Source organism: Neophocaena asiaeorientalis, unplaced genomic scaffold (assembly GCF_003031525.2).
Source record: "Neophocaena asiaeorientalis asiaeorientalis breed wild unplaced genomic scaffold, Neophocaena_asiaeorientalis_V1.1 scaffold21, whole genome shotgun sequence".
NCBI lineage: Eukaryota > Metazoa > Chordata > Mammalia > Artiodactyla > Phocoenidae > Neophocaena > Neophocaena asiaeorientalis.
This window is the reverse complement of record NW_020174053.1, coordinates 3,789,737-3,813,073: the sequence shown is the minus strand read 5'-3', so window position 1 is coordinate 3,813,073 and position 23,337 is coordinate 3,789,737. Positions and strand designations below refer to the sequence as shown.

Below are 23,337 nucleotides of genomic sequence, written 5' to 3'. Positions count from 1 at the left end.
AAAAAAGGTCATTGGAATTTTGATAGGGGTTACACTGAATTTGTAGATCACTTTGGGTAGTATTGATATCTTAACAATATTAAATCTTTGTAATGATTAGTTTTATGTGTCAGCTTGACTAGACCAGAAGGTGCCCAGACATTTAGTCAAACATTATTCTGGGTATGTCTTCGAGGGTGCTTCTGGATGACATCAGCGTTTGAATTGGTAGGCTGAGTAAAGCTGATTGCCCTCCCTAGTGTCTGTGGGCCTTACCCCTTCAGTTGAAAACCTGAATAGAACAAAAAGGCTGAGTAAGAGGAAACTTTACCCACCTGACTGGGTGCAGGTCTTCTCCTGCCCTCAGACTGGAACTTATATCATCAGCTCTCCTGGTTTTCAGGCTTTCCAGATCTGACTGGAATGACACCCTTGGCTGGTTCTCCAGCTTGCCAACTGCAGATCTTGGGACTTCTCAGCCTCCATAATCCCAAGAGCCAATTTCTAATAATAAATTTCTTAATTCACACGCACAGGAAACTAGGAATACAGGGTCTCTTCATGTGCTCACACACACATGTGCCCTATTGGTTCTGTTTTTCTGGAGAACTCTGACTGATACAGTCTTCCAATCCACGAACTTGGATGTTTTTCCATTTATTAAGGTTTCCTTTAAGTTCTTTCTCAGTGTTACGTAGTTTTTAGTGTACAAGTCTTTCACCTTCTTGGTTAAATTTATTCCTAGGTATTTTATGCTTTTGGTTATTATTGTAAGTGTAATTGTTTTCTAAATTTCCTTTTCAGATTGTTCATTGCTGCTGTGTAGAAACACAACTGATTTTTGCCCATTGATCCTGTACTCTGCAACTTTGCTGAATTTATTTATTAGCTCTAGTGACTTTTTTGTGGATTCTCTGGGATTTTACATATCATGTCATCTGTGAATAGAGATAGTTTTACTTTCTCCTTTCCAGTATGGGTGTCTTTTATTTATTTTTCTTGCCTAATTGCTCTGGCTAGAACCTCTAGTATGATGTTGAATAACATTGGTGAAAGTGGGCTTCTTTGTATTCATACTGATTTTAGGGGGAACTCTTTCAGTCTTTCACCATTGTGAATGATGTTACCTGCGAGTTTTTTTAAATAAAGGCTCTTTATCATGTTAAGGAAATGACCTTCTCTTCCTAGTTTCCTGATTGTTTTTATCATCAAAGGGTGTTGGATTTTTTTCTGCATCGACCAAGATAACTGTGTTTTTATCCCTTTCATTCTGTTAGTGTGGCATATTACATTGGTTGGTTTTTACTGGTTTCCTTTCATGTCTTCATCAATCACGTTTTCTTAGGCATCCATTTTCAAATATTTGGCTAAGCTTTATCTCTTCATTCTTTGAGATGTGCAGAGTATACTCTACCTTTCCATTTCTCCTGCCAGCTTCCTATCTCTGTCATCACACTTGGTTTATTCAGTACCCCTATAACTCATGGTTAAGCTTTCTTTCCCTAGTCTCATCCCACTTTAAACTAGTTGTTGACATGTGCTAGGTGAATCCCCTTAAAGTACCTTTTTTACCCCTCATATTTCTTCCCTGCTGAGGAACCTGTAATAATTTTTTATTGTTCATTAGATCAAGTCTAAACTCATCCTGACATTTAGAACCCTTCATAATCCAATCCCACATCACCTCTCTGATCCCTGTTATTTACTACACACTGAGGATGGAAACTACACACTGAGGCCCATCTAATAATAACTTAAAATTTTACTGTTAGATTTCTAAAACTATAACCATGTAAACTTGATTTCTTATATCTTTTCCCATATTTTCTTAGTTTCTCAATAAACCTTAGCAGTAGATTGCTGAATGGCATTTTCTTTAATTTTTGAAGATACATTTCATAAGACCTTATTGTAACAGTTTCCTGGCCTCGTTTCTTGTATTTAGTTGGGGCACATATGTATTTAAAGAAGTGAAAAAAATAGTCTTAATGTATTCAAAAGTAAAACAACAAGGTACAAGACATGATGTATAGTATGAAAGAATATATTTGTGTGCGTAGACCATTTCTGGAAAGATATGTCAGAAACTATTAATAGTGATTACTCCTGGGAAATGGGACTGGATGGGAGGAAGAGGGAAAATTCCCTTTCATTTTATATCTTTTTGTGCTGTTAGAATTTCCTACTCAGTGAATGTGAAAAAAAAATAAGAGATGAAAAAATTTGAGTAAATAATGATTAGTTCTTTTTTTTCTTGCTTTTAATTTTAGTTTAAACCCCACTATACCATTTAGAATTAGCTAACTTTTAAAAACTTTTAATGCTTTTTAAAAACTTTAAGCCAGTTGATGAACTGAAACAGTGATTTTCATCACGTACCTAATTTTTGCACCATTAAAATAAGTTATCAAGTAGCCCATTTCGGGGGATTTAGTTTCATCCACTAAAGAAATGCTATTTGTCAATTGTAGAGTCATAAGGCACTTTAGATTTCTACGTTATGAGTAAATTGGACCAACATGGAGTTGTTGCTGGGAGAAAAACTGAAAAAATACCAGGGCTTTTGTGGACTTGTTTCTTGTTTCGTGGAAGTTGGAAAGGTTAGTGGCAGTCTCAGACTGTGTTGTTAAGACCCTGTTGTATAGGTTGGGTTTCTGGAGTTGCTGCTGTATATTTTCTTTGACTCCTAAAGTTATTCCTTTGCTTTCCTTGGGTATTTAAGTTTTATTTTAAAATTAGAAAACCAGGTCTTTAACTTTGGAGGGAATTTTATTAGGCACACCTTGGTAGTTCTTTGGAGTAAAGTAACATTTATCAATTATGTACTTAGTTTTAAATTTAGAAATGGCTTTGTAAAAAGAGACCGTTGAGATCAGGAAATGTGTGCATGAGAATGATGAAAATAGCATCCCTGTTTGAAGGAATGGAATAATCTAGAAATTATAATAAGAAATAACTATAAAAAAGAAATAATCTAGCATCACAGTGCTAAACTGGGTATTTGAAGATTGTGAGATTAGTAATCTCACTAATTTGCTGATCAAAGATTTTAATTTAGTTGCAGTGGGATTAGGACTAAAAAACTTCATAGTTTAATGTTTTACTGGGTGACTAATCCTGTTTATTGCTTACTATAAGGTGAGTTATTGTCTTTGCTTTAAGAAAACCTCAGTCCTGAGAAGTTTTGCACCAAAACCACGGAGTAGTTGAGGTCGGAAAGCTTGAGTTCCTTCTTTCTAGAGATTTCTGTGTGCCTGTCTTTTTTCACTGCCCCTGGGCAAGAAAAGAGAGTACTCTTTGTTTTATGAAAATAATGTGTATTTAGCTATAGGGAAGTGCAAACATGTTGGCTCTTGCCAGTTATTTGACCTCATTATGACTGGAGCACAGGCTTTCTCTTGTCTCATGTTGGGTGTGTACTTTATATGTAGCATCATAGTTAGGGTGAAGTTAATATTTAAATCAGCTTCCTGTGAAGTTCCAGAAGAAACTGTGAGTTAGTAATACCGTAGGATCCTAATGACTTAGCTTGTCTGTTGTGGTAAAATTAACATGTCATATATAGTACTGATTGCGTTGTCTGTGTGAGAATTTAGGTTTACCTAAATATTTATAAGACTGAGTCATGTCATAGCAGTTGTTCATGTGTATCACTAGCATAGCTTAATCCTTGTGTAACTTGTTATTCAGACTCTTAATAGTTATTTTTGATTAATCTTTTAATTCAAGACACTTGATGACAAAATAGGTTTTGTAAACCTTAGTTTTCTAATTTGCACAATGAAGATAATGATTCTTAACTTTTTTAGGGTTGTTCCGAGGATTTCGTGTGTGTGTGAGGCATCTAAGGTTCCTGACGGAAAGGCGTTCCGTAAGTGTTAGTGACAGTTAGTAGCCCTGTCCCGTGGCTAATTCAATTCAGCTAGTGTGTTGTGTGATTCTTGCCTTTACAGAGGCAGGGATTTCACTTAGAACAGTTAGGAAACCACATGGTGAGAAATACCAGGTAAAGCCAGTAAGTCCTATTCCTTTGCAGGCTCATTCGTTCCCTCAACATGGGAAAGGGAGAGGATAGTGAGGGACCAGAGTTCTTGAAGGAGGTAAGATGAATATAATGTCGTTCTTGACACTGTACAAAATGATTTTATGTAGCTGTCATCTCTGCCCAATAGCTTTTAAAAAAGGGGTACAAAGAGTTTATTTTCCTTTCCTGAGTGTATTATTCTAGATGTGTTAATGTCCACTGCTACCTGTTTGTTACGAAGTGGAGACAGAGGAGTGGGACTTTAACCCACAGCCAAATGTAATGGTTAGTAAATTATTTATCATTTCCATACCGTATTTCATTGATTAGCATTTATTTGGCATTCTGAGATCTCTGAAATTGAGATGGTCCTTACGTTTACTATCACCCAGGCAGCACATGTGGTGTAGTTACCATAGTCTGCACATGTGTGGGCTTAGTCATAGCTGTTCCTGCCGTCATGGCAGTCGGGTTATATGCACTCTTGGTACCGCACGGTTAGTTTACTTGCCATTTAAAAGGGCTTTAAAAAGATCAAAAAAACTATGAAGAAAGGCATAGAAATAGAACAGCAGGGTACAGATTTGATTTCATGTGAAGTAAAATATTTGTCATTGGAGGAATGATTGCAGTTTCAAATTTTCTTGCAAAGCTACAATCAAGTGCATTATGGGACCTCAGAAAGGAAGATACTATAGGTGTTTTAAGCTTTTTTTTGTTTTTGTTGAGAAATATGCCAAAGCATTGTCTGTTGCATGCCAGGCAGTGCACCTGGGAGTAGGGTGAATTGCTCTATTTCTCAATATAAATGAGACATTTTGGAGCTACAAGAAGCTGATGTGACCAATTCATGTGTCTCCTAGGACTGTCACGAAGGACTTCGTCACACTGCACTGTCATGAAGGCATTTAAGTGGCAGCCGTTTTTGTCTTTGGTGGTGCATAATGTGCTTTTTATAACTGATGGCACTTTAGATTCCGTCCATTATAGTGTTTACCTCTCTACTTCCTGATGATAGCTTATTTGGAACTGATTGTACTACTAAGTAATCAAAATTGTGATTATATAAGGGCAGCTAAAATAGGAAACTTGTTAAGATGCAGAGATCAAGGTCAAAATATAAGAATAAAATGTTTGCATTGTTTTGCATTAAATAGGTATTCTTGCCTGTTTTCTTTGTTTTCTCAGATACAGCATGGCATAGAGGTTAGAGTGCAGACTCTGGAGTCAGGCAGCCTGGGGTCAAATCCCAGCTCCACCCCTTACTAGCAATAACTTTGTGTAAGTTACTTAACATCTCTATGCCTCAGTTTTCTGTCAAATGGGCGCAGTGTCTATCTCACAGGTTTGTTATGAGGGTTAAATGAGTTAATACATATGAAGTGTTTTGAACAGCACCTGGCTAAAAGTAAGCAGTGGGTGTGAGCTATTATTTTAACTGGGATTGTCTTCTGTGACTCCTGCATCAGTTGGTACACAGAGTAATTTGAGGTGAAGATGTGATTGTCTATCCACTCTTACCTTCTTGGTTCCAGTTCAGGGCTGATATGCTACCCATTTCCTCATCCTTTTATTCCACCCTTTTTTGGGTACATTGATTTGGATTTTTTAGAAAATTGGTTATGATTGACCTATATAGATTCACACACTTACACAATACGATCAGTGGAATTAGAATTTGTTTGGAAATAAACTTTTTAATACTTTATTTTTCTAAAAATCATATGCTGTGTTTTCAGTGTTTTCCAAGGTTAAATCTGGATACCTCTTAGTGTGAGAGTCACTCTAGCAGTGCCCAGGCGGTGACTGCCTTTGACAGACTCACAGCCTCCACGGCTGCTGGGCTCAGCAGGGTAGGGTTCCATTTCTAGCCTATGACGATGACCTGTGACTGGAACAGAAAGACTGTTGATGCTTTTCCAAGGACTGTACAGGGGTGTTTCAGTTCATTATTTCTAGTGGTGTGCCGCTTGAGTGTTGCATTGGGCCCTCAGCTGTTGAAGAACAGAGGATACTGTTTCTGTTACAGCTGGCAGTGAACTAGACTGCCTACTGCCTCTTGGAGACATAGTACTAACTGAAAGACAGTTAATGGTCAAGCATCAAGTATTGAATTGGGGCTTCATTCTAGTACAATGTTAAGAATAAATTAGATTTCTTCTCGCTGGATTAAATTTAAGCTATTTCGTTTTCAGTATTCATCTGTAAGATCACTGTGTCTTCACTTGGGCCAGCCAATTGTTTAAATTGTTGAAAAGCTTACTTGTAAATAGGTGTTTTGTGTTAACTTGTCAGTTGAAGACTTTAAGGCTGAAAAGGGTTATAAACTGATCTTGTAGCTGGAAGTTAATAAGAAAGGTTTTTCCATGATTCAGATTAATGAAGAGAAAACATTCCATACTTTATTCCCTCTGCAATTGTATTTATAATTCAGAAAATTCTAGCTTTATCTATACATTTTTTTAAGCAATCAAACCTAAAGTTTCAAATATGACATTGGTGGTATCATTTGTTAATTACATGATTGGAAACTTAATGTCAGTGAAAAATGACACACACAAATGGCATGTGCAGTGAAGCTTAAAATAGCACATCTTCACATCCATGCAAATTCCCTGGACTCCTTATAATGACCTACTTACATACTGCTCACAGAGAGAAACCTGAGGCACTTGAAGCGTCCATTAAAGCTGGAATATTACATTTAAGTGTTTTATGTATTTGTAGTTTTGCTATTTACTCATGTTTCGTCCAAAAATGCCAAAAGCATTTTCCATGATTAAGCTTTAGAAAGAGCAATACATTTGGCATTTCAGAATGTGTCTGACAGTCAAGTACCTTGTTCCTTGGAGCTTGTTGGTTTTTTAAAGTAAACAATGCAAGTCTCAAGCCTGTTTACCCAAGATGCTGGTGTCTATTCTTTAAATGTGTCCAGGTTTACTTTCCGATTGACACGTGTGTGTGTTCTTTCTGTTTCTCAAATACAGAGCTGCCAAATGCTGTTAAATCAACTGAGGGAGATCACAGGCATTCAGGACCCTTCTTTTCTTCACGAAGCTCTGAAGGTTAGTCTCAAGGCCTCTATTCAACAGGTTTTAAAACTGTTGTTCATATCATAGTTATGTCAGTTCAAGCTATATCTATGCCAAGATGAATGTGCATACGTATAGGACGGAAGTTCTAAAGGTCAAATGACCCAGTATCTTCAACATGCAAATTATAAGAGCAGGAAAAAGTTGAGGAGGGGAGAGACTCATAGTGCGGGGGGAGACCTACAGAGATTTAAGGTACCTATCAACTAACTGCACCGTATGGACCTTTTGTGGATCCTGATTCGAACTAAAAAGTATTTGAGTCAGGGAAATTTGAACTGGTTATTTGTGTGAGGATAGCATTATGGGTTATATTTTTTAAAAAAGATACATTCTGAAACGTTGACTGATGAGATGATAAGACACTTAGAGTTTGCTTCAGAGTATCTGGGGGAGGAGAGGCAGAATAGGTAAAATAAGACTGACCAGGGCTCGGTAATTATCGAAGCCGAGTGATGGGCACATGGGGTTCAATTATACATTCCCTCTCCTGTTGTGTATGTTAGAATTTTTTCCTAAGAAAAGTTTAAAAAGTTAAAGTGAAATAGAAGCGTGGTCATCACTTCATCACTGTAGAATGTGGTAACTGTTTGGCACCTTTACCGTAGGGGCTGACTTCACTTAGAATCTCTGTGTTAATCGCCAGCCCCCTTCTTGATACATCATGCCGTAGCTGTTCTGTGCGGTCAGGCGGCACAGTATGCAAAGCAGGGAGATTCCATTCTCGTTTGCATGTTGTGGGAAATCAGAGCATGGCAACTCCCTTCCTGTAGCTAGGAGTTTAATGGCAGTGCTTTAAGCATAATAGACCTACTATCCTCCACTGTACTCTGTTTCCTCCTTTATACCCTAGAATTATGCCTAGACTTATTCAGTATGTCACCAGGGTAGTAAGAGTTATAACCCCCAGACTAACTTGCTGCCTATTTTAAATGCTGTGATGCTTTACTTTTGAAATTTCTATATTTTTCCTCCCCTCAGGCCAGTAATGGTGACATCACCCAGGCAGTCAGCCTTCTCACTGATGAAAGAGTTAAAGAGCCCAGCCAGGAGACTGCTGCTACAGAACCATCTGAAGTAGCGGGCAGTGCTGCCAACAAAGAAGAATTAGCAAGTAGGTATATCCTGGCTTGGTCCCGCTCTGAACTAGCGGAGAGTAAGAGATGAGTTTACGTGAGTGTCCTTTCCATCACATCAACCCTTCGGAAATAGTAGTAATAATGACTCATTACTGAGCCATTACTAGGCGCCAGGCACAGTTCTCAGCGCTTAAATGGTTCCATTCATTCGGCACTTATTTAATGAACCCCTATTATGTGCCAAGCCCTCTTTTAGGCACTGGAGATGAACAAAAGAAACAGGAATTGCTGCCCTGTGAGAGATGAGGCCATTGAGGGAACAAATGGGAGGCAGATCTTGAGGAGCCTTCATAGCTGCTTGGCATTTACTCTGACTTAAGAGGACTAGCCATTGGAGAGTTTGGTGCAGAGGAATGCTGTAAACGGGTTTCCTTTGGCTAAAGATCATTCTGGCTGCTCTGTTGAGAACAGAATGTGTGGGAGGGAATAGCGAGCATGGGGCAGAGCAGGGAGCCCAGGACGACTCAGGAAGCTGTTGCAGATGAAGGTGGTGTGGGCCAGGATGCAGTAGTGGAAGGGTGACAAGTGCTTGCTCTACAGGATTTGCTTACAAAGGATCTGAGGGTTGTGAAAGAGAGAGGGGTTAAAGATGACTCCAGGTTTGTTTCCTAAGGAGCTGAAAGGATGGAGTTGCACTTAACTGACATGGGAATAATTGCAGATGGAGCAGATTTGGGGTGGAAAATGAGGAGATCGGTTTTGGCAATATTAAGTTTGAGATGCCTGTTAGACATCCAGGTGGAGTATGAAAAAGGCAGTGGAGGTCCAAGTGTGCAGTTCAAGGGAGAGATCTGGACTGGAGGTGGATAAAACCTGGAATCATAAACCTGTAAATGGTACCTAAAGTTATGAGAAGGGATGAGCTCTCCAAGGGAGTGGGTATAGAAAACAGGGAAGGTTCAGTGACTCAGCAGTAGATCTTCCAGTGTTGAGATGTCTGGGCGGGGGGCAGGGGAGTAGGAGGAAGACCAGGAGAGTGGTGCTATGAAGGCCAAAGAGGCTTCCAGGAGGAGGGATCTATCAGCTGCGCAAGGTGGTGTTAATGGATATTTGAGCTGTTGGCAATTTTGAACTATTCTGAATAATGCTGCTGTGAATATTCTTGTATACGTCTTTCGGTGCACGTAGTGACTTTTTCAATCCACATTTTTCTTTTTGAGACGCATCCATGTTGGTTGTACCTGTAGTTATTTCTTTTGACTGATGTGTAGTATTTCTTGGTCTGAATATACAACAGAATTGATATATTTGTTGATTGACTTTGGGGTTGCTTTGAATTTTTTTTGCTGTTGTAAACAAGGCTGCTGTGAGCTTTTTTGATTTATGTTTCTTGTGCATGTATGCAAGAGTTTCTTTAGTGTATATGCCTAGCAGTGTAATTGGTGAGTATTAAGATGTGCTCATCTTCAACCTAGTAGCTATTATTAGTGACATTTTCCAAAGTGATTTTTTAAAAAAAATATTTATTTATTTATTTGGTTGTGCTGTGTCTTAGTCGCGGCATGTAGGCTCCTTAGTTGCAGCCCATGGGCTCCTTTAGTTGCGGCAGGCGGGCTCCTTAGTTAGTTGTGGCATGCGACCTCTTAGTTGCGGCATGCGTGTGGGATCTGTTTCCCTGGCCAGGGATCGAACCCCCTGCATTGGGAGTGCGGAGTCTTAGCCACTGTGCCACCAGGGAAGTCCCCAAAGTGATTTTTTTTACATATTTATACTCCCACTAACAGGGTTTGAGAGTAACTCTTGCTCTCAAATTTGTTAGATTGTAAAATTGTTGCCTGTCTTTTTGATATGAAATGATAATCTTGTTTTTAATTAGAATTTTTAAAAATTAAATAATGAGATTGAACATCTTTTCCCTTTTGACCATTCATGTTTCCTCATGTGAAGTTTCTTTTCGTGTCTTCTGCTGGTTTTTCTGTTTGTTTGCCTCTTTTTATTGATACTTGATATTCTTATTGGTAATGACCTTATATTCTTGATATTAACCCATTTTTCTGGACTTGGGTGTTGCAGATATCTTCTCCTTGTTGATGACTTGTGGTTTTACACTATGGTGATGAACTAACAAATAGCTTTCATTTATTAATCTTCTGCTATGGTTTGTGTTTTTTGTTTAAGAACTCCTATACTGTGAAGTTATAGGATATTCTGTTATATTTTCTTCTAAAATTGTAATGTTTTGCTTTTCACATTTAAATCTTTAATTCATCTGAAATGGATTATCTTGGTAAGGCATAAGATAGAAACATAGTTCGATCCACCCCCTCACTTCCTCCAGCTATTCAGTTGGCTCAGGACCTTTTATTGAAAAGGCTATACTTACCCACTGATTTACAGTATTAGCTCTGTGTTATATCAGATTTTCATGGTTTCCATTCTATTTCATTGAGTATCTGTTTTTAATTCTTTGGGATATATACCTAGGAGTGGAATTGCTAGGTCATATAACAATTCTGTGTTTAACTTAAAAAAAAAAATCTAAAGCAGGACTCTTTTTTCATAACTACAACAATATTATCACACTTAAAAATTAATAACAATTTCTTAATCTCATCAAATACCAGTGTAGAAATTTCCCTGATTGTCTCACTAACAATATGTTTGTAATTGGTTTGTGAGAATAATGATCCACATAAAATGAAAACATTAAAGTGTGTTTGAAATGTTTTTTAAGATCCCTTTTATCTATATAGTCCCCCTCTCTTTTTTTCTTGCAGTTTAATGTTTGCGGAAATAAAGTCCTTTGTTTCAGGATTTTATTTGACAGCATTTGCATGATACCACATGATTGCATTCCTGTGGTATCCTTTAGTGGATTTTTATGTTCTCTGTCTTTCCTATTAATTTAGATGCTTATCTGGCATGACAAAGTCATAGGTAGTGGTGTGTGTATTTCTTCTATTTTGTCGTATCAAGAGGTAAATAATGTCTGGTCCCCGTCTTTTTGTGTTGTTAAAATTGTTAGTGTGTTCAGATTGTTAGTTTGATTAATTTATCATAAAATTCCCCACCTAGTATTTCCAGCCACCGTTGGTGATTATTGCTTAGATTCTTTATTTTATTGGAGATTTCAAAATGGTAATATTTTATCTATCATTGCTTAATAATTTATTAGTTGGAATTCTTTTTTTTAATTGTAGTTAATTGTAGTTAAATTAAGTTTAATTGTAGTTAAAATGTAAATAAGATTTACATTTTAATCTTTAAAAAATTTTTTTTCATCATGGATATTTTTTGGGGGGACATCAATTTTAATTTATTTATTTGTGTATTGGCCACACCACGTGGCATGCTGGGTCTTAGTTCCCTGAGCAGGGATTGAACCCTGCCCGCTTCAGTGGAAGCAGAGTCTTAACCACTGGACCGCTAGGGAAGTCCCACATTTTTAAGTGTACAGTTTAACCATTTTTAAGTGTACAGTTCAGTAGTGTTAAGTATATTCACATTATTGTATAAAAGATCTCTAGAACTTTTTCATCTTATAAATCTGAAACTTTATTCCCATTAAACAACCCTTTTCTCCCTCCCCGCCCGCAGTAACAGCCTTCTACTTTCTGTTTCTGTGAATTTGACTACCTTAGGTACCTCATATAAGTGGAATCATACAGGATTTATTTTTTTGTGACTAGCTTATTTCATCTAACATAATGTCCTCAATGTTCATCCATGCAATGGCATGTGACAGGATTTCCTTTTTTTTTTCTTTTCAATTTTTTAAATTATGGTAAAATACACATCACATAAAAGTTACTATCATAACCATCTTTAAGGTCAGTGGTATTATGTACATTCATGTCATTGTACAACCATCACCACCATTCATCTCCAGAACTCTTTTTTTTGTCTTGCAGGACTGAAACTCTCTACCCATTAAACAGTAACTCCCCATTACCCCATCCCCCAGCTCCTAGCAACCACCATTCTACTTTCTGTTTTCTATGATTTTGACTACTCTAAGTACCTTATATAAGTGGAAACATACAGTATTTGTTCTTTAGTAGCTGGCTTATTTCACTTAGCATAATGTCTTCAAAGTTCATTCAGATTGTAGCACGTTAGAATTTCCTTCCTATTTAAGGTTGAATAATACTCCATTGTATGTATATACCAAATTTTGTTTATCCATTTATCCATCAATGGATATTTGGGTTGCTTCCACCTCTTGGCTTTTGTGAATAGTGCCATTTGAACGTGGATGTGCAAACAGCTCTTTGAGACCCTGGTTTTTCATTTTGGATATATTCCCTGAAGTGAGATTGCTTGATGATGTGGTAGTTCTACTTTTAATTTTTTAAAAAGTGTGGGAACCTCCACACTGTTTCCCATAGCATTTGCACTATTTTATAATCCTGCCAACAGTGCAAAAGGGTTCCAATTTCTCCATATCCTCGCCAATACTTGTTATTTTCTGGTTTTTGTTTTTTTTTTTTTTTTTGCGGTAGGCGGGCCTCTCGCTGTTGTGGCCCCTCCCGTTGCGGAGCACAGGCTCCGGACGCGCAGGCCCAGCGGCCATGGCCCACGGGCCCAGACGCTCCGCGGCATGTGGGGTCCTCCCGGACCGGGGCACGAACCCGTGTCCCCCGCATCGGCAGGCGGACCCTCAACCACTGTGCCACCAGGGAAGCCCGGTTTTTGTTTTTTTGATAGCCATTCTAATGGATGTGAGGCATTATCACATAGTGGTTTTAATTTGCCTTTTCTCTGATGATTAGTGACATTGAGCATGTTTTCATATGTCTGTTATCCATATTATATCATCTTTGGAGAAATGTCTCTTCAAGCCTTGTGCCCATTTTAAAATCAGATTGGTTGATTTTTTGTTGTTGTTGGGTTGTAGCAGTTCTTTATATACTCTGGATATTAACCCTTTATCAGATACATGATTGGCAATTATTTTCTCCCATTCCGTAGGTTGCCTTTTGACTCTGTTGATTGTGTCCTTTCATGCTTTAAAGTTTTTAAGTTTGATTTAGTCCCATTTGTTGATTTTTGTCTTTGTTTGTCGGTGCTTTTGGTGTCATATCCAAGAAATCAATGTCATGAAACTTTTTATGTTTAACTTTTTGAAGAACTGCCAGCCTCCATTCTTCTAACTTCCACAACAGCTGCACCATTTTACATTCCCACCAGCACTACACAGGGTTCTAACTTCTCTACATCTTCACCAACATTTGTTATTTAGCCATCCAAGTGGGTGTGAAATGATAATCTCGTGGTTTTGATTTGCATTTCCTTAATGGCTAATGATGTGGAGCATCTTTTCATGTGCTTATTGGCCATTTGTGTGTCTTCTTTGGAGAAATGTCTAATGAAATTCTTTTCCTATTTTTAAAGTTGGGCTGTTTGTCTTTTTATTATTCAGTTGCAGGAGTTTATGTATTCTGTATATAGGTTCCTTACTAGATACATGATTTGCAAAATTTTTCTTTCATTCTGTGGGCTGTCGTTTCACTATCCTGATGGTGTCCTTTGAAGCCCAAAGATTTTTATTTGATGATGTCAGATTTACCAATCTTTTCTTTCACTGCTTGTGCTTTGATTGTCATCTCGAAGATGCCATTGTCTAATCCAAGGTCATGAAGTTATACCTGTTTACTTCTAAGAGTTTTGTAGTTTTAGCTCTTATCTTGAGGGCTTTGATCCACTTTTGAGTTCATTTTTGTAAATGATGTGAAGGAGGGGTTAAAAGCCACTCTTTCCCTATTGAATTGTCTTGGTACCTGTGTTGAAAATCAGTTGACTATAACTGTGAGGTTTATTCCTGGACTGTCAGTTCAGTCCCACTCATTCTGTTCCATCGATCCATATGTTAGTTCTTATGCCAGTAGCACAAGGTCTTGATTTTTTGTTTTGTGTTCTTTGTGGTTTTTTTCTTTATAAATTAAGTATTTCATTGCTCATATATAGACATTCATTCAACTTTTGTTCATTGATCTTTTATCTAACCATCTCTTATTTTTTTTTTACATCTTTATTGGAGTATAATTGCTTTACAATGGTGTTAACCATCTCTTATTAATTATAACTATTTTCCATAGATTATTTTGGGTTTCCCTTGTAGGTGATCATTATCTGTGAATTATGACAGATTTGTTTCTTATTTTGCAATCTTTATTATTTTTTTTAATTTATTTTATTTTGTTATCACACTGCCTGGAACTTTCAGAACCATGGTGAATAAAAGCCCTCAACAACAGACATCTTTGTCTTAGTCTTAGTTTTAAAGGAAATGCATGTAACATTTCACGATTAAGTGTAAAGTTTGCTGTGGGCTTTCCATGGATATTCTTTCTCAGTCTAAAAATATTCTTTTCTCTTCCTACTTGGCTTGGAGTTTCTATTCCTTAATGGAGGTTGAATGTTATAAAATACTTTTTCTGTATCTATTGAGATGATCATTTTTTCCTTTAACTGTTAAGATAGTGGATTTTACTGGTCTATTTTCTAACATTAACTCAGTATTTCATTCCTACAGTGAATTCAGTTTGGTCTTAATATATAATCTTTTTTGGTGTGTTAGCAGGATTCTATTTGCTTTCGTTCAGGCTCTTTGCGTCTGTGATCATGCGTGAGTTTGTCATTTTTCCTCTCTCTTACTGTTCTTGATTGGTTTGTGATATACCAAGGTGTTATGCTGACTTCATAAAATGAGTTGAGGAGTATATCCTCTGTTCTCTAGAATAGTTCCTGTGAGATTGAAAATATCCATTCTTTGAATGTTCAACTTTTAGCTGATAGTTTACAATGGTAAGTAAAGAGACTATTTAACCTACAGGTATGGGATATATTTCTGACTCTGTGAAGTAAGGCTGCAAAAGGGGGTATTTGACTCATTGCATTTTAGCAGCTTGTTATTACTGTACTGTTAGCTAATCATAAGGTTACAGTGTAGCTATAAGTTACTCATTTGATTCTAGCATAGAGTAATAAAGTTGTTTTTACACAGAAGAGCCATTGTATTGAGAGTTAGGGAGTGTATCTAATTTTGTGAATGCTTTCACCTTTTTTCCTACAATACAAACAGAAAGGCAATGTTTCCTGCATGTAGACTAATTAAATTTCTGTTTATCTTACAGAAGTAATAGACCTTACTCATGATAACAAAGATGATCTTCAGGCCGCCATTGCTTTGAGTCTGCTGGAGTCCCCCAAAATTCAAGCTGATGGAAGAGATCTTAACAGGTTATTGATTTAATTTATAGTGTTTGCTCTGCACATCAGTATGTAGGTCAAAGGCAGTATCTCTGTGAAACAGTTCTGCCAAGCTTCTTTAATTGCACCTAAATGAAATTTCTTTTATGAGAAAATTTAAATTCACATTCGCTTACTTACTCCTTGGTTCACTTTTGAAGAAGCTAAATATGATAAGGGTCTTATTGCAGCCTGTGGTCTTTGAGTAGAAGCCTGCAAGGTTTTGTAGTTCACATTTGCTAGTGGGGAGAAAACTGTCTAGGGCAAATATCTGATAAATATGTATTCTCTTTATTAACTTTGAGCCTTTGTAAACTTTGAATGTTTTGTTTTTGGCTATTGAAAATGAAAGTTATCACTCAGCTGCCCTAGGACTAGGAGGATATATGTTTTGAATTGGTACTGATTTGGTGATTGTCTGGTATTGTTCACAGATACCCAGTTCCAGTGGTGCCCAGTCAGTTTCCAGACATGTTTATCCCCTCATACTGCCAAGTTGTTTCTTTCGGGGAAACATAGGGCCATGGTTTGTGTGCTAAGCAATTTCAAGGCTCTTATCTTTAGCAGAGTGTCTCTCTTGCCTCTTTCAATGGCAAGGTCTGAGATAAGGCACTATTGTTGAAATGTAAAACTTTTAATATGGTAGCCATAAATAGTTTTGAGTCTCAACTCAGTTCCATCAGGGCCCTTGTTAGTAATAATCTCTGTTATGGCAGGATTAACAACTCGATGTTTAAACCTTTTCACTTATGTTGCAACCTTATAGTTATTATATAGCCAGCGGTTACCCAGTAAATAGTTTATCTGGCATTTTGAATTACCTGTGAAAGCTTACCTACATCCTCCATATAGTATATTGTTGTTTAACTCTTTTCTTTTTTGATGTGTGATATGTTGGCACAATATAGGATGCACGAGGCAACCTCTGCAGAAACTAAACGCTCAAAGAGAAAACGCTGTGAAGTCTGGGGAGAAAATCCCAATCCCAATGACTGGAGGCGAGTTGATGGTTGGCCCGTTGGGCTGAAAAATGTTGGCAATACATGTTGGTTTAGTGCTGTTATTCAGGTATGGTATTAAGAGACAACTGTGTCTTCTGGAAACGATTTTGTAATTTATTAAACTGAAATGTGAGAAACATAGCTTTAAAAAAAAGGAAACAGGTAAATAAAACTGGAGGGTTTTCCCCATGGCATTATTGTGTTTTGGTTGCTTTCTTGTGTTTTGGACCTAGGTGCTCTTGTGTCTAGCTTGGTCAGTACTGAAAACAGAATCTTCTGTGGTTATAAATAGGTTGAGGAGGTGTTTTGGTGAATGCTGTATTACAGCAGAGCAAGAGCTAATAAGGAGAAATCAGTCTTTGGGAGGCTATCATAAATGACCAGGCAGGAAGGAAATGATGATGGCCTGGAATAGAGAAGTGGCATAAGCCATGGAAGGGAGGAGTCAAAGCATTCACGAGGTATTTAGGAGATCAGATCTATAGGATTTGATAAGCAACTGGGTAGGGATATGTGCAGGAGGGCCTGAGAAGGACTGCAAGGTTTCTAGCTTGAGGTACCAGGTGGACGATAGTGCCATTTAACACTGGAGGAGGAATAGTTTGCGTGAGTGTTAAACGGGGGATTTCAGTTCGCTTTATACATGCTGAGTTTGAGGGTCCACGTGGAGATACAGTGTAGGCAGTTATCTATGTGAGTATGTTGTTCAGTAAAAAGATCTGGGCTGCAGATATAGTTCTGGGAATCAGTAGCATGTAGATGGTGATAAAGCCAAGCTAGAGGATGAATTCGCCTGGGGAGCGTGTTGCCTCTTAAACTTAACGTGGCTGCAGTGCAGCACTTGATCGCGCCCTGCCAGCTTCTCCTTCACAGTACTTGACACTGACCCAGCTGCTTAGCCAAAAATGGAATCCTCCGTTTACACACATAAAATCCATGGGTTCCGTCAGCTTACTCTGTGCCTGGACTGTTTTAGCACTGGGGAAACAGCAGTGGATAAAACAAAGCCCTCACTCTCATGGAGTTTACTTGGAAAAGAGTGGGACCAACAGGAAACAAAATATATATCAGATGGCGGTAAGTGCTATAAAGATGAATGAATGGGGGCAAGAGGGGCTAGAAAGGGTTCAGCTAGAGAGGGAAGGGGTGCTGTTTATATAGTATATAGGGGGGTTACGTATGGCCTTTCTGCTAAGGTGGGCATCTGAGTAGAGGCCTGACTTAGGCGAGGGAATGAGCCATGTAGTTCCATGAAGAATGTTTCATATAATTATATAGAGGACACTGCAGACAGGGAACAGCAAGTTCAGAGACTCAGGTCAGGAGCTGAGAAATAGAGAGAAGGCTGGAATTGAGTGACCGAGGACGGGGAACAGACGGCTGTGAGTGCAGGGAGGTGGTGGAGGCGGGACGGGGGAGGGGGAGCTTGGGGTCGTGTTGAGGGTTCAGGAATCACGTGAGGTGGGAAAGTATTGGAAGGTTTGGAGCAGACAAGTGCTGCGATCCTACTTCCATTTTAAGAGGCTCACTGGCCTCTGCATTGAGAATAGGATGTAGGAAGGTCTTGGGGAATGAGGGACACGAGTCAGTTCTTTCCTTTCGAGAGAGAGGGAGAGATTGAGATTGAGACCGAGACCCTTCCCTGGATTCACTTCCCTCCTGTGAGAGATGGTGAAAGGAGCGAGCCTATGGAGGGGATGACTGAGAAAGGCTTCTGAGAAAGCATGGGAGGACAGGACAGAGAGCAGGGCGTGTGGGGAGGGCTTGGCCTCCGACAGCAAGAGGGCAAGAGGGTAACAGGGGAGAGGACAAGGAGGAAATGATGACTGCCAGTTAAAGTGGAAATAGTTCCTAGTAGTCGTTTTTTCCTCTGAAATAAGCAGCCATTTTTTGAGGCGGAGTGGAAGAGTGACAGAATGAGGTTTTAAAGGGAGTGAAAGTTTAAATGGTTGTTGTAAACAGCGGGAAACCAGTTGGCGCCAGAATACAGTGGTAGGATTTCTAAAAATGTGAAGGTCTACTTGAGGTTGTAGACCTTAAATGTATAGTGGTATCCACATGTCCTGTTTGCTCGGGACTTCTTCTCTTAGCAGTTCTCCAAAACGCTTAAGTGGAAAATTAAATTCATTTAAGTTGGAGGATTTGCTGGGTATGATGAAAGGACAAAAGAGCAGTTTGAGGGACTTCCCTGGTGGTACAGCGCAGTGGATGAGACTCCGCGCTCCCAAAGCAGGGGTCCGGGTTCAATCCCTGGTCTGGGGAACTAGATCGCACATGCATGCTGCAACTAGGAGTTCGCATACCATAACTAAGGAGCCTGCATGCTGCAACTAAGACCTGGTGCAACCAAATAAATAAATACATAAATAAATAAAAACTAAGAGATTGTTTCAAAAAAAAAAAGAGCAGTTTGAGAATTTAATGAAAGATGAGTAGAGACCACGGAATCAAAGCTGGGGAGAGGGAGAAATGAAGACAGGAAGGGAGGACAGGAAAGAGGTCTGTTTGCTTGGGTTCCTGATGACGTCAAAGCACAGGTGTCCTGTGGGTCATTGAACAAATGAGCCAGAAGACAGGTTATGGTTCAAGAGGAGGTTTTTCTGAATTTGTGATCTGAGAAGCAGCAGTGTTTCCGGTATTGACATATCCTGGGTATGTAGAGATGGAGTGGAGGAATAGGTCATGAGACCTAAGATGCTCATGGGAGCCGGGGGGGGTCCCTCGGCTGAACAAAAGTACCTGTGTTCCCTCAGAAAATGTGAATTGGACTCCTGCTGTGTGCCTAGCACTGTTCTAAGCCCTTGAGATATAGGAGTGGACCAAACCAAGACAGAGACTTGCCCTTAGGGAGTTAGATTCTTGTGAGGCAAGACAGACAAGGAACAATAAATAGTTGAAATAGGAATCAATAAATAGTTGAAAAACTAACTAGTTAACTACATAGATGTTTATATAGTATGTTAAACTCTGGTCGGTGTGATAGAAAAGAGAGCAGGGTATGGGAGATTGGAATTGACGCAGGAGGGACGGGAGCAGGTTCCAACATAAACTACGATGTTAGGTTAGGCTGCGTGAGGGGATGAGATTGGAGCAGTTGCCCTGGACACAGCAGGCGAGAGAGTGAGCCAGGCAACTGTCGGGGGAGAGCATTCCATGTAGAAGGGGAAGCACCAAACAATGGCCACAAGGTGGGAGTGAGCTTGGCGTGTTCACAGGACATCAGAGTTCCGAGTGGCTGGAATGCTAGGAGCGGAGGCAAGGATCACTGGATGTGGGGTTGGAGAGGTAACTTGTCCTTTGCTCTGAGTGAGATGGGGAGTCTTGAGGGTTCTGAGCAGAGGAGTAATGTACTCTGACTCGAGTTTTAAAAGGCTCCCTCGGGCCACTGTGAGGAGAGCAGAATGGAGGGGGCGCGGATACAAGTGGAGAGACCTATGAAGGGGGCCGCTGCAGTCATCACTGAGAGGCCGTGCTGCCCTGGACCAGGCTGGTAGCTGTGGAAATAGAGAAGAGGTTGAAATCTTGATTTATTCCCAAGGCAGAGCTGACAGGATGTCCTGTGGATTGGGTACTGACCAAAGTCACCTAGTAAGGATAGCAGACTTGGGATGGCAGAGCTCTCACCATATGACAGTCTTCAGTGGATCAGGTGCTTTATTTTGGTTACATTAGAAAGATAGTTAGAAGGAGCTGTGTGGAGAGTGGGCTGGTACAGAGGAGGTTCTAGAGGCAGGGAGACGATGTGCCGTGATCCAGGTGGGCAGTGATGGGAGTTTGATTAGAGCAGGTGATAGGGACTGATAGAGAGGAGGTGGTTATGAATAAAATAGCGCCCCAGAGGCAGAGTGCAAGGGACTTCTTACTGGATGTAAATGGTTGATAAAGGGAAAGGAGTCAACGATTATTCTGAAGTTCTGAACTTTGATGCCTGGAGGAGGAGGATGTAATTAGTGATACAGAGACTACAGGAGAAGAAGCAGATGTTGGAGGATCAAGTTGATATTGGTTTGGGAAATGAGTAACATCAGCTCACACTGTTGTATTTTTTAAGAATAATAGCATCTTTGGGAAAAGCCAGATTTTGGTGAAGGTGAGGAAGTGGAGTGGAGGGACTTGAGAACGTAAGGCCATTTTTCTCAAGGTAGAACAGAAGTGCTGGAACATGTTACGGGATAGTCAGCCGAGTAGGGGGTGAAACCAGGAGGAATGGAGATGCGCTAGGTAGACATGGGAGGTGGGAAGAGAAGAGATGGGGCTGCTTGTAGAGCTGAGCATCCCAGCCCTGGCTCCAGATGGAACTTTGGTATCACATCCTAACCCAACTTAAGTTCCCAGTCCAGGTGTACACTCCTCCTATTGGCTGAATCCCGGTAGAGCTTGTCGTGGAGTGGGGGAAGTCGGAGGCTTAGAGTCCACCCAGGATGCTGCTTCAAGAGTTCCAGTCTGTGGGCTGGAGGGCTTTTCATCTGAGGATTATGTTGGGATGAGGAGTTATATTCATACAAGAGGTTTTGTTTTTGTTTTTTTTTTCTGTACGCGGGCCTCTCACTGTTGTGGCCTCTCCCGTTGCGGAGCATAGGCTCCGGATGCGCAGCCTCAGCGGCCATGGCTTATGGACCCAGCCACTCCACGTCATGTGGGATCCTCCCGGACCGGGGCACAAACCCGTGTTCCCTGCATCGGCAGGGGGACTCCCAACCACTGCGCCACCAGGGAAGCCCATACAAGAGATTTTTTAAAACATTAACTTTCAAAAGATATTTGTAGTTGGAAAAATGTATGATTTACAAACAGTAAAATGGAATTCCTTTCCCTAATTCTGCCAGCCAGAGATATCTGTTAAAATTCCTTAAAATACAGTATTTAAGGCAAAGAGTGGCGAATAGTAAAGCTTTAGAAAGAAATGTTTCAAATCCCTGTACTATTATTAAGTCCCCATTGTACCCATCGCCCGTCATACCACCCCCTTCACACAGATACAACCACAGGTGTATGTAACCCTAAACAGTGTATCATGTTGTTTTATATGATTAAACTTCTTATGAACAATATAATACTCTTTCTACACCTTTTTCTCACACAGAATATTTCTGAGATACATCTATGTTGATACATGTAGCTCTTGATCACTCATTTTTACTTTGTAGTTGTCCTTTTATGAAAACATTGTTTCTACAGTATTATTTTAATGACTATATAATAATCCGTTATACAGATGTACTATAGTTTATTTAATCTTTTCCTGCTAGCCATTAGGTTTTTTCTAGTTTTTTCCTAAAAAGGATTAACATTCTTTTGGCGAAATTTTTATGTGTAGCCATTATTATTTCCTTAGACATAGTAGAATTACTAGGTTGAGTTATACATACTTTTAAGGTAAAAAATATTTTTTTGCTGCAGTTATTTTGAAAGAAAGGCTATTAATCCATTTCTTTATTTCAGTCTCTGTTTCAATTGCCTGAATTCCGAAGACTTGTCCTCAGCTATAGCCTACCACAGAACGTACTTGAAAATTGTCCAAGTCACACGGTAAATTGGTGTCAAGGAATCTTCACTGTTGTTTAGTCCCATTCTTCCCAAAGGCCTTTTAATTTTGGTTAAAGCTGGTTACTGTGATGCTCTTCGGCTTGTGCAACATTTGTTTTCATTTCCAAATGGCTCTTGTTCTTTCTTTGTGACAAGAAATAGTGTAAAGTTAAGCAGGAATAAAATTAGGAAAACAGTTCTAAGAAAGTGACAGGTCACCCTGATGGCCTCAGCTTTTCTGCCTCTGGGTGGGAGATTTAGAAATCCCTGTCTGTTTGCGCCTTCTTCAGGCTCCTTTAGTCGCTTGTGCTGAGGGATGCAGAGTGGATGACATGATGCCGGGAGGCCTGGGCCTTCTTAGAAGAGTCTTTAGTTCATTCTTGCCAAAGGATATAGCCTCCTGCTGAGATCTAACCCTTCCCAGGATTTCCCTTGGTGATGCCTTTCCCAAAAGGAGGAATGGCAGCAGTTTTAGAAAATAAACACTTTTGCTTTCTGACATTATTCTCTCTCTGACTTCTACATAGATATTCTCGAGTTTAGGGCAGTCCCCTACACAGACTTTATCAGAGTACCTATAACAGTTTGAGACCTGATTCCAATCTAGAACTTTGTAAATATAAATTAGAGATTGTTGACCACTTTTTTCTTTATGTGTTCAAATTTTCCAAATATGAGGTTATAAGAGTACACATCGCTATCTTTCCTGCAGGAAAAGAGAAATATCGTGTTTATGCAGGAGCTTCAGTATTTGTTTGCTCTGATGATGGGATCAAATCGCAAGTTTGTAGACCCTTCAGCGGCCCTGGACCTCTTAAAGGGAGCATTCCGATCGCCTGAGGAGCAGCAGGTACAGGAAGCCCATAGTCCTCATTCTTTCCCTCGACTCTGGAGTTTGCAATGATGCCTTGTTACTACTACTGTGATGTTGCCTTGTTTCAGCTGTGTAATAAGCTACGAATGTGACTATGCAGGACTCCGGGTGCCTGCTTTTGCCCTTTGTAGTGCCTAAGGAACAAGTAAAACAAAGTGTGTGCATGTACGTGTTGTGTGGGGGAGGCTGGCTGTTACAAAGGAAAGAAGAAAAAATAGTAGAAAGAATAGAATTTCCCAGGGGCTGTTGAAGTAGAAAGGAGGAGATTGGAAAATATCTCAGTAAATCATGGCAGAGGGTCACCGAGAAAAGGAAAGTCTGTCCTTTGTCTGCATCTTTGTCCTGGGATGGCCCAAATAGAAATCCTATTTTTAAAATGATCTAAACCTGAGTTCTGTAGCTTTTCTGAGCAGTCTTTCTCTTCTAGACTATAGTACGTTCCTTTCCCTACCTCTTATTCAGATCAAAGCTATCACTATTAGAGCAGCTTCTTCTTCATAAAATTACTTTT

The 23,337-nt window shown here is 39.5% G+C and overlaps 1 protein-coding gene across 8 annotated transcripts in view; it reads left to right on the top strand.

Annotated features, from left to right (window-relative positions):
• USP28 (ubiquitin specific peptidase 28) overlaps positions 1-23,337 on the top strand; it is a 56,439-nt gene that overhangs the window by 5,859 nt on the left and 27,243 nt on the right. For 5 of the 8 annotated variants that reach the window (XM_024754227.1, XM_024754230.1, XM_024754231.1 and 2 more), the window contains exons 2-10: positions 3,789-3,850; positions 4,016-4,079; positions 5,192-5,284; positions 6,991-7,068; positions 8,077-8,209; positions 15,311-15,416; positions 16,334-16,493; positions 21,869-21,955; positions 22,665-22,802. In XM_024754227.1, coding sequence (XP_024609995.1) covers positions 7,000-7,068; positions 8,077-8,209; positions 15,311-15,416; positions 16,334-16,493; positions 21,869-21,955; positions 22,665-22,802 — 693 coding nt within the window. In that variant the 5' untranslated portion in view covers positions 3,789-3,850; positions 4,016-4,079; positions 5,192-5,284; positions 6,991-6,999. Of the gene's footprint in view, positions 1-3,788; positions 3,851-4,015; positions 4,080-5,191; positions 5,285-6,990; positions 7,069-8,076; positions 8,210-15,310; positions 15,417-16,333; positions 16,494-21,868; positions 21,956-22,664; positions 22,803-23,337 lie in introns of those variants that run through there. The other 3 variants (XM_024754234.1, XM_024754233.1, XM_024754232.1) reach the window with 1 other exon arrangement.